Here is a 19,874-nt window from a genome sequence, read left to right on the forward strand (position 1 = left end):
TCAGTCTAAAAGCATTCATGCAAACTTAGAAGCAATGTGGTTAATTTCCAATGTTATAATTGACTTAGAACATTATTTCTTTATCTAATGATGTATTATAACCTCATACCTTCAGGGATGAAAAGGACTTTGGATAGTTACTTGCCCACTTTGTAGATGAAGGAATTAAAAAGCACACATCTTGTTCAAGGAATCTTCCAAGCCACAGAACACAACCTAGATCTCTTCCCACTCCTTATTGTATTAGGATGTGTAGATTGCTGGCTTTTTAACTAGGACAGTCTACTTTTATAGAATTGATTATAAACATTTGTCTAAACATCTCTTTGTAACACATTTTTAATGTCTATATACATTTGAGAATATGGGAGAATCATCTAATAAGGCACAAATACAATTTGATGACTCATCCATCTATGTATAAACACAGAAAGATAAATTCTAATGTGAACCCAGAAGCATTTCTAATGCTATAAATCACTATAAAATTCAGACATTGAGGAAAAGAATTCTCAGATTTTTACTGTTTTAAAAATTAGAAAAATTGTCTTAATAAATATGGTAGCTTTTAAATTTATGTGCTCTTGGAATACTAGAAACTTGAACATATCACAGTGAGAGGGATTTGGTACTTAAACAAAACTACTTTACCTGGTTAAGTTTGGTTCATATAAGACAAGTTTTATAGGGAAGTACCATTAACTTAATGATTTATAAGTAAAACAATAATTAGTATTAAAAGTTCCTTTAAGCCCTCAGTAATTTTCTTTAGTAGAGTCTAGAAACAATTCTTACCCAAGGTGGTTTAAGAGTTTAATAGTAATCCCAATAGTGTTTGCATGTATGAGTTACTAATATAATCTAAAATTCAAATAAATCTCCACAAACAAGTTACAAAAAGGAAAAAAACAGAACACTTTATTTTCCACAAGGAAGAGCAATAGGAAAAATGAAATCATTTCCCACATATTGTTTTCTTAAAACAGAGCCTACAAGGACATATTCAGCACCAAATAAAAAAGGGAAAAAGAGAAATTACAAACAGCCATAGAATATAATCTATAAAGCAAACATTTAATATTGCACTTTGTTTTACTAACATTTTGGATTTTACTTTTCCTAATTGAAAAATCAGGACTCATCTTGAATACTGGAATACAACTGTGAACCTCTCATCTTATATCAGGAATTGACCAATATTTAGGAAAGAGTAAAGTAATGCTTGTAAATAAAAAAGTAAAGAAATACTTTCAATGGGGAAAATAAAACTTTATTTCATAAAGTTTTATATACTTAGCATTTTATATTTTATTTTGTGACTGAGTGCCAATTACCAGACTATCGGTCATTCTTGTTTTCCTGTGTTATTTATGAGTGTATGGTGGTTAATATTACAATTTATGCATATCAACAATTGTTCCCTAGAAGTTAGACATAACAGAAAAGAAAAGGAATTTTTCTGACAATCTCCCTGCCCCAAACAAAAATAAAACCACCAAATGCCCTTTATGCCAAATATTCCATTAGCTTTTTTGAGGGGGACATTCACAAAATGATTTAACAGTAAAAAAATATTTCACCCCCATTTCCTTATTATCTAGTATTAGTTTGCTACGGGAGCCCAAACCCTTTAACTGAATCACTTAAAACGTGATTCATTTTTACACTGGGCTTTCTTCACCCTGTCAGCATTTTTCAAACATGAATTCTTCCATGTTTTCTTAAAGGCCACTTATGGAAAAGCCTATTTGTTTTGTATGAAGTTTTAAGACAGTATTTAACCAGGTCAAGCACCAAGCCAGAGTTACTATTATTTGCAGTCACTTTTATTAACTGTGGGGTGTTAAATGGCAGGACAGATGTAACACCCATTCCACACATATGTTGTAACATCAGAGATGCTGATTTCCATTAAAAACATCAGAGCTGAATTCCTTCTAAAATAGTACCTTGGAAAATGCCATTTTAAGTGTCATCATGAATGCTGGTATATTTTTAAAGCCAACTGTAAATTATCTTTAATATAAACTATAATTTACTGATGTAATCGTTTTTCCTCTTACATACATATACTCAAAGTAAATGATTTCTCATGTTTAGCAAAATGTTTTTTCTTTAGGTAATGGAAAAAATATCTCATTTAAAGAAAAACCCACAAAAATATAAAACGCTTATTATTCCAGCACATATTATACTATTTATAAATTTGAAGTTATACACTTTTAGAATAAACTTGGGTTTTCAAGCTGTGAAACTTGAGGATAGGAAATGTATAAATTGAGCTTTCTAACCTGAACATGCACCAGCAAAAATGATTTCCAACATATGTGTTTGGAGGTAATTAAGTAACTCCGTATAAAAATAAATGCATTTTCTCCTCCTCTCTAATGACTGGAAAATTTCCATATTTTTAAAATAATAAAAATAACAATAATTTTAAAGAGCAACAGCCCTTAACTCTTTGCTGGTGCCTGCCATACTGCCTTTCTTTACTCCATTCTTAGCTCTTCTAGTTTCTTCTGTAACGATAAAAAGGGAATGTGGGTGGGTTATCACTTTTGTGTATGTCCCTTTTCCAAATTTCCCTCTCCAAAAGCCAACCAAACAAACGAAAAAAGAACTCAACAGTGCAACAAAACACAAAATAGCATTCCAACAGTTTGGCAAGTGATGCGTTCACCTGAGATTAAGTGATTTTAGGCAGTCAGTAACAAAATGCTGCTTTGCTGTAATAGTAGAAAGGCAACAAATTCTTAAAAGAAACCAAGAAGGTATACAATCTTGACAAAGTCTCTTATTAGCTTCCTCCTCTTATCTCTTTTCCCACATATCTGTTGCGAAACTACTACAGTAGGCTGCAAAACATACAGCAAGAAGGATTGGCTTGAAGGCATTTGATGTTTGTAAATAAATCCACAATAGGATCCAAGCTGAAGAGGTGATACATGGTCAGCCTAGTAGGACAATTTCTGAGCATGTGCATACGCAGGTCAAGTCCAGGCTATATTAAATTAAAAAAAAAAAAAAAGTCAGTGCGTTTTTTTTTTTTTTTTTCACGTTAAAAGTTTCTTTCAAAGCTTTCTTTTGTTTCTTGTTGTGCTGACCACAAACAAGTTTTAAAAGAGTATCAAAAGTCTGGCATAAATGGAAAAAAAAAAAAGCTGTAGTGACATTGAACCGCACAATGTAAGCATTGAGCATGTGCAAATTTTCAAATCAAAAGAAGGAAATCATCCCTCTTTAGAATGTGGTGTCTTGACACAGATGACCATAGGCTAAGAAGACTGCTCCTGGTATGTGCCAGTTTTAAAGGAGAAAAGCTTAGATCTTCAAGCATGTTGGATCAGTCCCAGAATGTTGCTGTAGGCTTCTAAAGCATGATCACTGGTTGTTTCATGTATTTGCCATTTTTCTGGGCAAAAGCAATTCCACTTCCTCTGAAAACGTGTCTCCAAGATGCTTCTCCCTCCTCAGCTGGGAAGAAATACAGTTCGAAATCCATATCAACTTGATTTAACCCCAGTGTTCCTTCAACGAGAGGGGCAGGATGGTCTATCATCTGCTGACTGATCAGGATTTGGATCAATCTAGAAAGAGAAAAACCAATTATGAGGTATCTGATAAGGTCTAGAAAAAAATGCAGCAAATGACTCAGATTTTGAGTATTAGTTGAGAGATTTAATTAGAAAGAACATACACAGCTTACATGGGGAGGAAAGGGTACTAGTATTATCTATAATGCCTGAAATGCAATTACTAGATTAACAATAAAATTTATAAACATATGCCCGAAAAGCTAATGGTTAAATTTTCAGTGAATGGGGTTTTACTCAGCACTTGGTAGTAATTAACACTCAAATACACAATGAAAATCATCTTTATGGCAACAATATGGTTTTGTCAAGTATCCCTTTCATTTCTTTATAAAAAAGTCAACTCATCTCTTCTGTAGGCTTTAGGAAGAATGCAGTTGTGTAAGCAATGTTCTTGCTACTATGTGAGGTAGTTAACTCAGGGGTCTGAAACCTGAGAAAGGGCCCAGGAATAGTGTGTATCAAGAAACAGCAATGCTGCCCTGGTTGGTGTGGCTCAGTGGATTGAGTGTCAGCCTGCAAACCTAAAGGTTGCTGGTTCGATTTGCAGTCAGAGCATATGCCTGGGTTGCGGGCCAGATCTCCAGTTGAGGGCATGCAAGACAAGCCAATGTATCTCTCATACACACTCATGCTTCTCTCCTTCTCTTTCTCCCTCCCTTCCCCTCTTTCTGAAAGTAAATAAAAACCTTTAAAAAAAGAAAGAAGAGAAATAGCAATGCTGAACCCACCACAGATAGAGAGGCTTCCCACCTTCTCTATCTCTGGAACAACTTTCATATCTTTTCTTTCTTTTAATGACCATCTTTTAAAGAAAAAAGAAGTAAAAAATTAGCTTTTTAACCTCCCCTTTATGTGGTTAGATGTTACTTATCTCAAAACCTGAACCAACTTATGGTTTTAAAAGTTTTTAATTTTCTTAATTATCTTTAGTTCATTTTTGAAAGGAGGTAGAATAAAAAGTGGTTAGATTGCCATTCTTTTAAAATACCTGGACAGTGAAGAAGTCTCAGATTCAATGAGAAATGACTGAATTAATAAGACAGAAATGTCTGAATAAAAATGTGGTAATTAAATTCGTTACAAGTGGGAGAACATTTTGGCATCTAATGGAAAATTATATGAATTGGAATAGTTGGATAGAAAAATTATGTCTAAGAATTTTCAAGAACAGATTGTGAATATCCTATAATCAATGAATAAAGTGTATCTCATATTAGCTACATCCAAGGAAAACTGACTCTTCTAGTCACGGCATGGTGTTGGGGGGAAGGGGAATAAGAGAAATTTGCTGAAGAACAAAACAATCCTTTTGTGTCTTACTTGGGAGTAATATTTCAGGGTGAATGACTGTCTAAACTACAGTAACTAAAAGGAAAACGCTAATTTTAGTGACTTACAAAACTATTTGTTATTATATTGGTATCAAGGCTAACTTTAAAGCCCCTCAAAATGTGTATTATGTATACATGCATTCTGAAATGTCCAGAATTGAAATTGCTGCATGCCCCCACCCCTTACTTGCCTTTGCACATGTTCTTCCTGCCCAAACTACCCTATCTTTTGAGGAGTACTATTTTTCAGGATCTAGCTTAATAATCACCTTTCTCAGGGAAGCCTGTGAATTCCTTTTTCATTTTTACGTAATATTTTGCTTCTAAGTTTGTTTTTTTCACCAGACTGTGAACTCTTCCCAAGCAAGGGCCATGTTTTATTCACCTAAGAGCTTAGCTGCCCTCAAATACGAGAGGAATAAAAATTATCTAACAGTGTAAGAAAGTTGTTTAAGATGTCATTTCAAGTGTTATTTTCCCTCATGGTCGAGAATGTTAAGACATGTAAGAATTAAATTGGAAAGGGATGACAAATAAGATTCTTTATTAATCCATGCTTGCAAAAATCCCTGTTCTGTTGATGCTTTAAAATATAAATTAATGTCTACAATGATGTTTCCCAAGACAGCCAGCCCATGTTATACTTAAGGAGTTGGTACTTACCTCTGAATAGAGAGGTGGAGGCAAGAACCGAAACTCCTGGATATATGCAAACAGTGGTCCTTGAAGTGCTCTCTCAAAGTCATCACAAGCACTCACTGGAGCAAGATTGTTCCGCCTTTGTTCCTCTGTTACCACTTCTGCATAGCTGGGTGGTGCTGAAGGAAAAAGATACACGCAATTCGAACAGCATGTTCTTATGCATGTCAAAATACACAGAATAGTAGGTATTAAAAAGAAATATCAAGGTAAAATTTGTGTTCAAATCTAGGGATATATGTTTTAAATCTAACATTAGGGGCACATCTACTCTTTTGAGGTATAGACAAAAATTTACTCATAAATACTAGGAACAAAATGATGTTCTTAAAAATAATAAAAGATTAAACTTAGATATACATTATATTAAATTACCTTCAGGTCTTTCAGGTAGGGATAAACCAAGCCAGTTCATATTCATGCTACACTGACTGCTTACACTTGAGGTTCTGCTACCAAATGGATGTAGAGGAATGGTACCGATGACAAGAGGCAAATTAAGAAATAAATCCATAGCTCCAGGAATATCCACATATACCTAACAGTAAAAGGAGATGCTAGGGTTAGAATGCCAATACATTTCCTTTTAAAAAATTAGTAACCCAATTTTAATGTTATCTAAGGTCCTCATTTACTTAATTTTTTAATTATATACATATGATATACAAGAAAAGTTTATCCAGTATGTATAATACTATATAGTACATTTATATACATATAAGAAAAAATTAGTAATTATAACTCAGACTACATAAAGATTTATATTTATTTATGTTATATGGAATATAAAAATCAAATCTTGGATATAAGAAAAAATGATATCCTCATTGACTTTAAGACTTAAAACAAAAACACCTTAAATTTATGCATACCATTAGTGAATATTCCACACGGATTATACTACAATCGAGGATAGATGGAGAAACTGGTGGAATTTTCAGCAACTTGCCATTCCACGTCTCTGTCTTCCCAGATGATAAGGATTCTCCTCGCAAGTTAGCCACAAGCTGTTTTACTTCCTTCATTTTCCCTTTGGCATAGAAGGCCTGTGTTTGGTAAATGGCTGCCTTTGGCACCACCATTCGGGAAGAGCAGTTCTCAATCTCAGCAAATATCTGAATTGATTCACCTAGAAAGGGGAAAAATTATCAATTGTTAAGAAAACAAAACAAAGCAAATTGCCAAAACAAATGTAGATTCCTAGGCTAATGTTGCAAAATTCAGCAGATTACATGGATGAAAAGCTGTCCGAAGAGTGGCAAGTAACTTGAATTACGCATTTACAGTACTCTTTTAAAAAAGTAAACTATAGCCCTGACTGGTGAGGCTCAGTTGGATGTCGTCCTGCAAAGGGAGGGGTTGCTAATTGGATTCCTAGTTGGTGCACATGCCTGGGTTGTGGGTTCGGTCCCCAAACAGGGTGCGTAGAAGAGGCGACCAATCAATGTTTCTCTCCCTTTCTCTCTCCCTTCCCCTCCCTCTAAAAATAAACACAATCTTTAAAAAAAAGACTACATTCTAATTTATGAATAAAAACTGGATAAACTCAACTTGTGGTATTTTACTAAAGAATACTGTATCATGTTTGCATTTATTTGAAATATTGTGAATTTAAACAAAAAAGCTAAGTGAAGATTGTTTTTTGTGAGAATCCATTTCATACATACCTGGGGTATAGCCCTTCCTTTCGATTTTGGCACTTAAGGATATTGGGCCTGAGGTACAGAACCAGCAACAGAGAGTCTTTTCTTTTGTGCCTGCTTGGGGTGACTGTAAGAAATAAATTTAGAGAAAAAGATCAATTTTATGAGTTGGGACTGTAATGAAATGTTTTAAAATACAATCCTAAATTCTTGGAGTATTTAGAAGTAAAAGCAGCGTTGCCTTTTTGTTGGTAGCCAAAAATACTTTTTTTTTTTACACTAACCAATGGCTCTTAATTGTAATATTTTTATTTTTATATAAGTTTTCATTCAATTAAAGAAAAAAGGGTACAGGGCTTAACACCATATTCCATAAACATAGTTTTAGCCCACACTATTTATATATACAGTAATTAAAAACCAAACCAACAAACAAACATAAAAAAACCCTTTCCACATTCCATTTAAACTGCCTTAAAAAAAATAACCAACCCAACAAAACAGCTTAAAAAGCAACTTGGTTAAAATCCCAAATGTTAACATCGTTCTTTGAGAATATGAAAATCAGTATGTACACAAAGGAAAACTGCTCATTTAAAAAATTAATTCTTATTTGGTTAACGATGTTATCATTTGTTTAAACCAATTAATGTTTCTGAAGTCAAATTGGAATCTACTGAAAAAGTACAATTAAAAAGAATTTCTTTAAAATAGAATTAAGAGTAGAAGTAGGTCGAAGCCCAAAAGCAGTACTATATGTTTTATTACGCTAAATAAAGCAGAAGGATTTTCTCCATTAAAAAAAATAAATAAATAAAAATAAAAAAATAAAATAGAATTAAGATTTTTGATGCAAGTGATAATCTCCCCATCGTTTGACATCCCTGCATTGGAATAATTTAAAGCAATACAAATTTTACGTTATGATAATTTCAAGTTAAGTGATACTGTCTTAATAATAATATGAACACTACCATTCCTCCTCTACTGAAATTACCCAGGGAACAGATTTTATGTTACTCCCATTATCTTCTTAGTAAGAGAAATTTCATAACATATACTGGTCTTCAAAATTTATTTAATACTATAGTATCAGAACATATGACCATATTCTTCATAGTTTGTGTGCCCTTAACTGTATTTTTTCTTAAAGTTAGTATTTATAAAAATTAAAAATAAAATCACTATTTTAAAATTACAGTTTAGGTGATTATTCTTTGGTATTGATTTGCCAAAAACAAAGAATGAAGAATTCAGTCAATTCTTACCAGTAATGAAGGAGTGTTGATATCTATATGCTCAAAGACTGTAAATTCCTTCTTTAATTTTACTGGTAGAAGCCAAGGCCTGTGCAATTCGGCTTTCACCCAATAGCGCACACTGCCATGTCGGCCTTCGAATGAGGTAGCAAGTGGTCTGTGCAGAATATAAAGGTCAATATATTAATCTTGTGCTTCTTTCTAATAATTATATAGTAGGTCAGCATAGAAGTGTTAATATATTGTACTGTTTTTAGATCAGTGAGCTATCAAACATATAATTTTTATAAATTTCCAAAGGGATAAGTCATTGGGGAAAAGGCTTGTTTCCAAATAACAATTGATAGTAGGAAAATATTATAGAAATTTTGTTTAAAAAGGCCAGAAGAATACAATTCCTTTAAACAAAGAAGAAGCTACTTTTAATGTCAGTGGCGAAATTATGAAAATTTGGGGATGAACAATTATTGAAAAGGTCAAGAATTTAATTTAAAAATAAAGTTGAGAATGGTTTAACTATTTCAGTTGAGAAATTATAGACACTGGTTAAACATTCAGACCAAATATCTTACAGTGGTTCACTATTCATTTGCTAGGAATTATTATTTCTTGTTATAGCAACTGCTTACTAAGGTCTAGAAAAGGCCTACCATAGTTATCACAGTTTCAATACTTTTCACATTTCATATAGTCCACTGAAATGTTAAAAGACTTTTATATTTCCCAGTTCACTCCTGTTTTCTTTTTGGCCATGTCTCAAACTTTCCTCTATAGGCTGAAAATGAAAAAAAAACAAAAAAAACCACAAAAAACCACAAAAAACAAAAAAAAAATCCTAGGCATTTCTATTGACCTATATCAAGGAAATCAGGAAATTAGAACTCTTTTCAACTTTGCTAGATTTTATTACTTCTAAAAAATTTTATTTTAGTCTCTTTTTCATATTTCATTAGAAAAATGCCCAGCATTTAGTTATTTACAAGGTAGAGTGCTAACTTAGATTAGTATGGGAAGTAGCAGTGTTGATACAATTTTTTTTTTTAGCATTTAGACTCTTGCATTAACTTATTACATATCACAGAAAAATAAAATGCAGTATTTTGGTAGGCCCAGTATTAGCCTTAGTGTATCCACAGACTTAAAATATTTCTCTCAGAAAGTAGATTAGGGTATTATATTTAAAATGATGTTAAGTAATATGGTAAACAGAATACTGAAAAATAACATTTATAAACTCTATCCACAGAAAACAACTTAGTACTAGAATTAACGAATATAGAATCATGTACATATTGCATTTGATAAATTCTTCTGTAATGTAAGTTTATCCTCCAGAACATCGGGCACAAGTGCCACCTTGCATGTTATAGTATCTGTTAAAGGCATTATTTAAAAACAGTTATAACCTTTTCAACAATCTTTTATTACTTTAAGAATATACCCCTTTCCTACCACATCCCAAGCCTTATATTACAGTATCTATAATGGATGTTTCCTTGTGACCTTCCCAATAGCTCTTTGCATAGAGGCTATTGAATTCATATCAAAAGAACATCACTTCTAAAGAAAGAATATTCCTAATTATGTTTATGTTCTTAGCTTACTGTTGTTGGTTAATATTAGCAAAAAAGATAGAACACTGAATTTTTATAAATTACTGATGAGAGGTTTATTAAAATGTTTTACCTTTCCTGTTAATGCTAACTGGTGATAAACTAAGCATACAGTGCCTAAATATGTGATTAGCATCTTTCAATTCACTCACGTTAAATGAAATATTTAAGTTTTAAAAACCTCATAAATCTTGAGGCAGAGTACTAAGAATTAAGCTTTGCTTTCTATAATTTCGCCACACTTCATTAAAAAATAGAACATTGTTTTCCTCTAGCAAGATTTAATAATGAAAATGGTTTTTTTTAACTAAAAATATGAAAACATAATAGTTTTAATTTTAAAAGAATGGATGCCAATAAAACTGCCAGTTACTTCTAATACTTACGTCTGTGGAAGCTCAAAGCTGAATGCATATTCATGCCTTCCTGAATGAATAGTGCTGAAGCCTTCTTCGGAATTATCATCATCTAAAACACAAAAAAAGAAAACAAAAAAACCTATAATAAAACCGTTACACACTCTTCATGGTGGTTTAACTTTTAGGATGCTCATATATTAATTAAGGCCTTAAATTTTAGAGTCTGAGAGAGTTCTAATTCCAACTTCATCACTTCTCTGGGTAAAATAAAAATCCCAAGTATTCAGTTGGCTCATCTGTGACATGGAGATAATTAATACTTATTCCCCATAAGTGTCCTTTAATGGAGAGTCACCTGAACCATAAGGCCTCTGTATCTAATAGAGTAATAAATATGCTCAACTAAAGATTCAGCTCTCAGGCTAAGGTGTTGCCTATGTCTCCAAATATTTCCTTAAATCTATCATATTGACTATATACACACATATATGGAATGAAAACTTCACGTAAATCTTTAAATATGTCAGTCAAGGCAAATGAGAATGTTAAAATTATGAAGTCACTAGAAAACTTTGTCAAATAGATGTTGGAGTTAAAAGAAAAAAAAGGAACAGTAATTTTAATGTGAGTTTCATGGATAAAAATATAAATTCTTTATTGAACCTAAAACGATGACAGGAAGTCTGTCCTAGCAACATCTAAAAATTTGCTCATATATATAAATAATGTATCCCAGATTGAAAAGGTCCCTGTTAGCTGGGCAACAACAGTCCTACATCCTTGAAAAATAATAGTCTAACTAGGTTGTTTCCACTTGCTTGAAAAAAAGGAATGACCTTTCATTTTAGAACCAATTGCTTTTAGTCAGACTATTTTTAAAATGTCCCCAGAATATTATCTAAAAAGTGGGAAGGAGGGGATTCTGGATTGTAAAAAAAATTTTTGAGGGTCTGACTAGGTAATTGTTTCATTTATGTAGTTTTTTCTCGGTGCAGGAGTCTTTAACACTCGAAGACCTGTATCATGAAAGTTGACTAAACTGGTATTATCATTTTCCATCAAGAAGTAGTGAATATACACACAAAAAAGTGACGCCCCCCTAATAAAGAAGAAAAAAGCCCCTAGATGTGGATACTTTCATGCAAGAGCGACGATTTATTTTCATCTCAGTACTATTTTCCTCGTCCCGTGTGTAAATCCTCTGAACGACTTTCGGCACCAAAACCTGGCTGGTGTGTTGAGGGTCATTTAAATTCGTCGCCCTGAGAGCGCCCCAAGTTTGCGCCCCCTTCGCTTTTCTCCCTTCTCGATCCCTTTCTGTGCCAGCTCAGCAGTCTCATTGAAGCGAGTCGCGGCGGCAGCGCAGTGGTAAACAAGTGCCGGGCTGTCAATCAAGAACTAGAACGGAGCAGGAGAGGACCGGCCTAAACCGGCGCCAGCAGATCCCAGCCGGCCCGCCCGCGCGCCGCCGTCGCCCGCGCGCCCCGCTATACATACGGCATACGTCGCCGGCGCTCGCGCTCGCGCAGCCTAGCCTGCTGGACCGGGGGCGGGGCGACCCTGCGGCGGCGCTTCCGCTTTACACGCCCCAGCCGGTGACCGGTTCTATCTGGCTCGAGCCACCCCAACACCTTTACAGTGCAGTGAGAAACTGGGGCGACGAAGGGTTGGGGGCGGACAAACGCCCCGGGGAAACAATGGGCGGGGGTACGGAACACTTGTCTAGGCCTTCGCCCAACTCTGAATGTTAAGTCACTTTTCCTTCCCTTCCTTGGCCAGCCTTTGCGCTCTCAGGTCAAATCAAGGTAGCGGATCTCATGCCAAAGTAGGTCGGGGACTATGCTTTGTTTTAGCTAAGAGGAAAACAACCGTTCACAGAAACTACCTGACATCTTACATCCGAAAACTAGTAAAACGGGGTCCTGCGATCCCTGTCCACCCAAATTCCCTCTGAATAGGGCTGTCAGCTAAAGTTGCGCCATTCGGCACCTGTAAGACCAGAAGGAGCTTCTCCCATCTACCCTTTTGAAGCCTGCGATTATTTCAGGGCCCAACACAGGCCGGGGTAAGGAGTCAACAGGACACGACGTGACACAGGCTCCAGGCACCTCCAGCGGGGGAGGGACCCGAGTTGGGGCGGGGGCAACCACTCTGGAGGGACCTTTACCGGCGCACGCCGGTTCTAAGCCTCGCCCCAACCGGCTCGACCCACTCTCCCCACCCGCCTGCACCCAATCCAATCACGAGCCTGGCATCGCCTTAGCAACAGGCTAACAAACCGAGCTCCGCCTATCGCTGGTCGCTCGGGGCGGGGTCTCAGTCACCAGGCTAGTTTGAGAGGTCCCAGTTTAAAGTCATTGAAACTATTTCGGGCTAAGAACTCGTCCACGCTGTTCAGGGATTTGAGGGGTATTTTGTGGGGTTATAGGGCACACAGTTTATTTTACCTTGAAATCAAGAGAGCAGCTAATAAAATTGCGTTTGTCCCCGTAAGTCGTTATTCTACTTTTACCCCATTTCGAGTTTCAACTCTTTAAAAACCTTTCGTTTTCACCATTTTATAAAAAGCTGCAATATCCAGAAAGGTTCGAACAAACTCAGGTTTCTGCTTTTCAGCAAATACAATGGCTGTCATTAGGCATTAGCACTTATCAGCGTTACTGCTTGGTGAGATTAGTCAGAAATTATTTCAGGATGTAAATTACCCATCTGTGATTGAAACCTAATTAAAGAATGGATTTACTATTTTAAAAAAGCGCATTAATGCTGTTAATTGAAAGCATCCTTCATTTCTACACTTGCCTTAGTTCAATGTGCACTTCCTCAGGCATGTGTGTGTTTTAACATTAAAAACGAGGGTAAAAATGGGATCTAGTCTTTGAAAAATAGTCCACATTTGAACTAAATATTGCATTCAAAAGGAGAAGTACAAAATTACATAACCAGTTTTAATATTATATTCTTCTTGGTCTAGGAATTAAGTCATCGCCACCACCTGACGCGTGCAACCAATCTGCTGAGAGCTGAACAAGCGCCCCTCCTCACCACCCCCCAGAACTGGTCCGAAACAGGATTGAACCGCTTCTAACAAAGGGTGGAAACTTAGAAAAACAAGCTTAGAGTCTTCTGTATTTCCTCAATGTAATGATTTAAACAATAGATTGGACATCGCTGGACCCCTTCAACATCTGACAACCCCTTATCTCCCTTTTCTAACCAAAAAATCAAATCCAATGTGCCGAATACTTTTCAATTTCATTTGACTGGCATGGGTTTCACTGAAAGCATGTTTCAAAGTTAGGCATGATGCTCAAAAAGGAAAATCACTGACCCTAAATGGCTTCTAAAACTGATTTGAAACCCACCACAATGATAGATAACGTCCTTTAAAATAGAGAATGCTTGATACAAATTTCTGAAGGAATTGAGAATAATACGGAAAGAACACGTGGGGTGTTGATACCATATGTCAAAATAAGGCACAGATACCCTTTATGAAAGAAGAATGATCGATTCTTTAAAGTTTTTTGCGTGTCAATATAAAAAATGAAATACCCTATTAACCCACTTAAAGATGTTATTTCATTTCTTGATTGAAGGTTAGATTTTAATATCTAAAGTTGCAGAGTACAGGGAAAACCAACACTGGACTGCAGCTTTTAGCAATTCAGTTGACAACAGTAAAATTATTGAGTCGGGTTTAAGCAGAATTTATAAGTAAGGTGCAAATGGATGGCAAGTGCGTAAGGCACATACCAAGCCGGCTATAGCGGTAGTTGAATAAGTGCAGTTTGCAGTCACTTTGCAGATGCCTGCATGCATTACGACTTAACACACGATGAATGTCAAGGGGAATCAGAATCTTCCAACTTTGCTAATCTTTTCATCAAACTGCTATGTGTATGCTAGGGATAGAATTATATTAATTCAGAAAAATTAAAAGGTACATTCCCAAAGAAAACAGGTTTAATTATTTCTGAATAATATAAAAACTTACCTCTTTCGTGTCCAATTAAGATGTCTTTATGGTTGAAATACTCTACTTCTTCAGTGTAATTCTGTGTATAGGCAGTATTGGAGCCGGCGTTTCTCGATTCGGTCCAGCGTACTTTTGCATGTCCTCTGGCATGAATTTTAAGAGATTTTACTCTGATTTCTCCAGTAACTTCTAAATTCACCCTTCCTGAGACTGTATCCCCACTAGAATACACAGGGACATTGCTGTCATTAAGACAGTCAAAGCTTATTGTCAAACTCTTCACCTTTCCCAGCACCATGTTTATAACAAAAATCTATAAAAATATAATGTAAGACAAGCCAAGATCACATATAAGATGTGATCTTAACACTGATCGATGTCTTTGCCGTGCAAAAAGCCTGCAGGCAGGATCAGTGATTCTTTACAAATAGTTCATTGAAATTTCTTAAAAAGTCAGGGCAGCGAAGACGCTGCTGCTCCACGATCCTGCTAGTCTCAGTGGTCTCCTTACAAAGACGGGCGGCTGGAGCTTGCCAGCTCACTTTAAGAGCAGCTTTGTGAAAAACAACTCGCACCGCGCATGCGCAGGCCGAGGCTGCCCGCCCTCCCTGCGCGCACCCTCCCGCGCCGGGCTCGCTCCCTTGCTCTAGGGTACCGTAGGTGCACGGCTTAGGGAAGAAGATACTGGGGCTGCCGGGAGGCTGAACCAGACTTCTCTTCATTGTGGGCTCCTATTGGTAGTCAGGCTACCGTAAACCCTCGACGTGCAGTGTGGAGCCCCTTACCAGCACACTATTTAAAGATAATGGCCGAGGGGGACACTGGAGACAAGGGTTGGGTGGGGAGCTGTTTCCAAAACCTAGTAAGGATAAACTGCTGAGTGACCAACACGAAGTGTGCTTTACGGGCACTGCAGGGTTTTGACCACTGCCAGGCTGGAAAGAGGAAAAAGTGATGTGCGAAGAGAGATGGGGGAAGGGAAGTAACCGGCTGGGCAAGCGGCTGATTGCTGAGCATAAGCTAACTAATTTTAAAAGAAAACATAATATAACTAGACAAGAAATAATGTTCTCTGACAAGAGTTTTGCAGGCAGGGTGAAAACGAACTCAGTGGAGGCCAAAGGAACTTTAAAAGAATACTATAAAGAGCAAGAAAGAGAAGCAAGCTTAATTTAATCAGTAGGCTTTGCTTTTTCCTCAACTTCTTTCTCTCCCATCTCTTAATTAGATAGTAACGAAAAACAACCAGGTTGTTTGCACGATGACACTAGGGTAAAGAAAGGCTTGACCACTTCCTCGAAGGAAGAAAAAGTCCTTTTCTAAGACATCACTTACAGCTAGATTTGCAAGGTATGACATAATTATAATTCCTGAGTCCAGAGGACTAAGAAGAGAGTTGGCCATAAAAAGTACCACCTCATAAAAGGTAGCATGACAGTGTTTTAGCTGACATAATGTTTACAAGATCGGAAAATCTTGGTTAAAAATTAGTAAAGCGCATAACATGGTTTTTTAAGAAAGCATTATTTGGTATATAAATGGGGCTTAATTCTGTAAAGCTTTAATATTAACTTTCAGCCTTGGACTGTTTTAACATAATTCCAATACTAAATCTTAGAGGCAGGTACATTTGCTTATTGTAAAAGTTTTGGTAACAAATGGCAACACTCATAAAATCACACAGATTCAAAGCATAACAGCATAGTTTTTTATTTTGCAATCAACAGATCGACTTCTAAGAGAAATATAGAAAGAAAAAACATGAATCTGGATATATATATATATCTATCTCCAAGTATACTTTGAAGAGTTTAGACTGTCCATGCCTAAAACATTTTAGATTCTATTGTGCCATATATTTAGATAGGTTGAAACTCTGAGTTACAATAAACTAAACTTTTTAGGCTTGCTGTTTTTCTTTTTTGGAAGAATGAAATTTTATGTAGTTGGATTTTAATTGACAAGATAGTATCTTGGACCCAAAAGCATTATATGAAGGTGTAAATATGCAAGATATTTGGACAGTTAATGGGCAGGCTATTTATCTCTGATAGTTTAGATGGTCATGCATAAAACTGTGAATTTGTGTTGTGTGAGTGGAGAAAATAGTCTTTCTTTCCCTCTTGGTTGACACCTGGTGGAAATCCTAGTTCAAATACTTAGGATCTTTGTACTGGCTTTGCTAACAGATACTACTTGGGTTTTTTCGCCACCTAGCGGTAAAAGTGATGAATTTGCTAAAATGGCAGCTTCTCAGCATTAAGGTCAAATGGTATTTTGAAAGCATTGAAATAACATTTGACAAAGAACGAATTTAACAGTGTAGTACACAATGAGGTCTTCGTTACTAAATTTGTTTTAAATTATAAAAGCTTAGTGAACTATAGCTAAATTCTTCAGAATTTTTAGTAAAGTTTCTCCAGTCGAAATGTTAACTTTTTTGAAAAAATAAGAATCAGCTGTTTAAATAAATTAGAATTGCATTTCGTCGTCGTCGTCGTCGTCGGCAGCCGTTAAATCATTCCTGTTACTACCTTACATTATTCTTTCTGTTTGAAGCTTTAGTATATCATAAATCATTGTATTTATTATTTATTTTGTTATTTCTCTTTATTGTCTTTTTACTCTTTCTAAACACTTTGGTAACTGACAAGTTACCAAGAATTTTTTACCTCCTATCATTTTTCACTTAAGATCCTACTTACCTTAATTATTACCTTTCTTCTCTTTGAATTCAGTTATGCGACTTGACTTTAAGTTTCTAAACTTGAGTTTACTTCCTTTTGTTTTCTTCCTATTTATTCAAATTATTTAAAAAAAAAACAGAAACAAACAACAAAGAAACAACTCTGGTGTTTATGCTTTTATTTCTGAAAGAAAAAAACCATAACTAACTTTTGAATGTTTTCTCTTGTGACTTTTATAATCTCCCCTTTAAAGACTCCTTGTCTAAATATCTATCCTTTAGGCAGCTCGAAGTGCTGTACTGCAGCTGTTTGTTATCTTGGGCTTCTGGACTTGCTTCTCTGGGCCCTTACTGTATTTCGCATTAATTTTAAACTATTTATCTTTACCACCAAGGATCTTTTCTACTGCACGCCAGCCTATCTCATATGCCACTTCCTCCTATTCATCTGCTAACTCTTTATACTACTGTCAAGTATGTCTTCTGTCCCCTTTGTTAGCCTGTCTCACCGTTGCCAATGTGCGGTTATATGCTGCTGTCTGTGCCCAGAACAACATCCCGCTCCTGTGTCATCTCCTTTCCCTTCTTCTAACCCCTCCACCAGATTCAGTTGACACAACTTAAAATTCCGACAGGACAGAATAACAAGCCCCTCTACCCTTTCTATAGCATTTTCAGACCTTAAAAGAAATCTCTTTTTATGGTATTTGATACTTGGATTTTTAATTCAATGGTTGTTCCACTGCCAAGTCTGGAGTATTTCACCTATTATATCAAAATAATCAATTGTTATTAAAAAAAAGAAAGAAAGAAAAGAAAAGGAATTCACCTAAATTGAAAGTGTTGGTGTATTGTAAGAAAAACCATACCTGCAGTCAGAACCTGCTTCTCTTTTAATTTCTATTTTTAGTTTTTTACTCTTCACCTGAGTATATGCTTTTATTGGTTTGAGAGACAAAGGGGGAGAGAGAGAGAGAGAGAGAGAGAGAAACATCTATCTTGGTTGCCTCCCATACCTGCCGTACAAGGGCTGGAACCGGCAACCTAGATATGTGTCCTGACTGGGAAATGAACGCTCAGCCTTTTGCTGTACGGAACGATGCTCCAACTGTTTCTTAAATAAAAAATGTGAAATTCATGCCTAATTCTTATTTTAACTAACACCAGACAGGCTTGAATGCTATAGGAGTAAAGGAAGGTGAGTTTTTTTTGTTTGTTTTGTTTTGTTTTTTAAGTCTTCATTCTGTATTTCAGGATTTTATAACTCTAACTTAACTCTTTAATATCTTCAGAATGCAACAAATTTGACTTCTTTGGTGTGGAGACTGGAGGTAAGATTTGCTATACTATTAGCAAAGCAAGTAAGAATTATTTTTTATTTAGTTAATTACATATGTTTGTTGCATTCTTCAAACTTAATGAACATTTAAATGTGTTGTGGCTTTCACTAGAAAATTCAGTGCCAAGTTAGGTTTCTGTTCTTCCTCATTAAAAAAATAGTGTGATATGTGTTATGTAAGCAGCATTAAATCTCTTATTTTTGATTTCTTGGTTTAAAGTAAAATAATCTATAATTCTACTATCCAACCAGAGATACACCATGGTCAACATTTTGGTGCATTTCTATCTAGATGTATAACTAAGAAAGAAGAGCACTGCCAGTTAAACTATGCTTTTTATCATGAGAATTCTTTGACTACAGATTTGATTAGTGCCTCCAAAGGATAGTCTCTTGAAAGGATTTGTAACACTCAGGGCCTGCTAACTTAGATGAATTGGTAAAATTTATTTATCCAGGCTCAAGTGGCACTGCGCCTACATGAAGGATCAGAAATGCCAAATTTCTGTTTTGAACTGTTTCAAGACTTTTGACCAGGTACAACTTTATGTAACAAGGGTAAGAGCATTGTAATTATAATAACTAATATTTTCTTGATGCAGATTGAGTTTTAGTGGCAAAGTATAGTTGAAAGGAACGAGTTATCAGTTTTTATATAAAATTCATATTTGGCTAACTGCAATTTTATATTCGATATCTTACTTGGAGAATGTTGTCCTTCCAATCACCTACATTTCTCTGTTGGTGAAGAGAAAGTTATTATAAATGATTAAAAAAACCCAACCTTGTTATTTACTGCTACTATCTTCTCAATACAGTTTAATGGAAGCACTTTTCAAGGGTCTTCTCCCTAAGATTCAGGTTAGTTTTATTTACTGTTGTTAATTATTATCCTTATGTTATCCTAACCTAAATATTGTTACTTCTCACCCATATGTGTGATCTGCTCAATTATCATGTTTTTCCTGTTTGGGAATTTTACTTGCTACCTCATTGAAGAAGTAGTTATGATGAGGAAAGTGTTTGTTGGGGAAAAGCTGTAAGGAAGAGGGACAGTTTAAGTTTAAAAGTTTGCTGAGGACTCATTGCCTCCAGAATTTTAAGTGTTTCAAAGGAACTTTTATTTCAGGTTAGGTGATAACTAAACCTTAAAATCACACATTTAATCTAAGGTCTAGTAAATTCACATTTGGATAATTGGCAATTGGTTTTATATTTGTTGTTTAGCATAAACATTTCTTTAGTTCATGTGTAAACTACTTCAATACATTTTAGGGAAACATGAAGCAATGGAAATTTTCTGCTTCAAATTAATATAACATTTTTATAGTTATGGATGAATTTCAAATTATTCTGCTGCCGAGAATCTG

The 19,874-nt window shown here is 35.4% G+C and overlaps 1 protein-coding gene across 1 annotated transcript; it reads right to left on the reverse strand.

The window, feature by feature from the left end:
• Positions 1–896: 896 nt before the first annotated feature.
• ARRDC3 (arrestin domain containing 3) lies at positions 897–14,982 on the reverse strand. The gene is made up of 8 exons (XM_090276483.1): positions 14,498–14,982; positions 10,528–10,609; positions 8,538–8,685; positions 7,294–7,396; positions 6,499–6,755; positions 6,002–6,164; positions 5,591–5,745; positions 897–3,587 (listed from the first exon to the last, which is right to left on the reverse strand). Exons 1-8 carry the CDS (start codon positions 14,775–14,777, stop codon positions 3,531–3,533), a joined length of 1,245 nt encoding a protein of 414 aa, XP_090132609.1. The 5' UTR covers positions 14,778–14,982; the 3' UTR covers positions 897–3,530.
• Between the last annotated feature and the right edge of the window lie 4,892 nt (positions 14,983–19,874).

Source organism: Furipterus horrens, unplaced genomic scaffold (genome assembly GCF_987537825.1).
Source record: "Furipterus horrens unplaced genomic scaffold, mFurHor1.1.pri manual_scaffold_5, whole genome shotgun sequence".
In the NCBI taxonomy this organism is placed as follows: domain Eukaryota; kingdom Metazoa; phylum Chordata; class Mammalia; order Chiroptera; family Furipteridae; genus Furipterus; species Furipterus horrens.

Bases quoted from the DNA above. Each gene is read 5' to 3' on its own strand.
- ARRDC3 (XM_090276483.1), bottom strand. From the start codon at position 14,777: ATGGTGCTGGGAAAGGTGAAGAGTTTGACAATAAGCTTTGACTGTCTT. The intron at 7,397-8,537 runs GTAAGAATTGAC...TATTTCTTACAG, and splicing joins TCAACACTCCTTCATTACTG to TCACCCCAAGCAGGCACAAA. The intron at 3,588-5,590 runs GTAAGTACCAAC...TTCTCTTTCTAG, and splicing joins CTCCACCTCTCTATTCAGAG to ATTGATCCAAATCCTGATCA.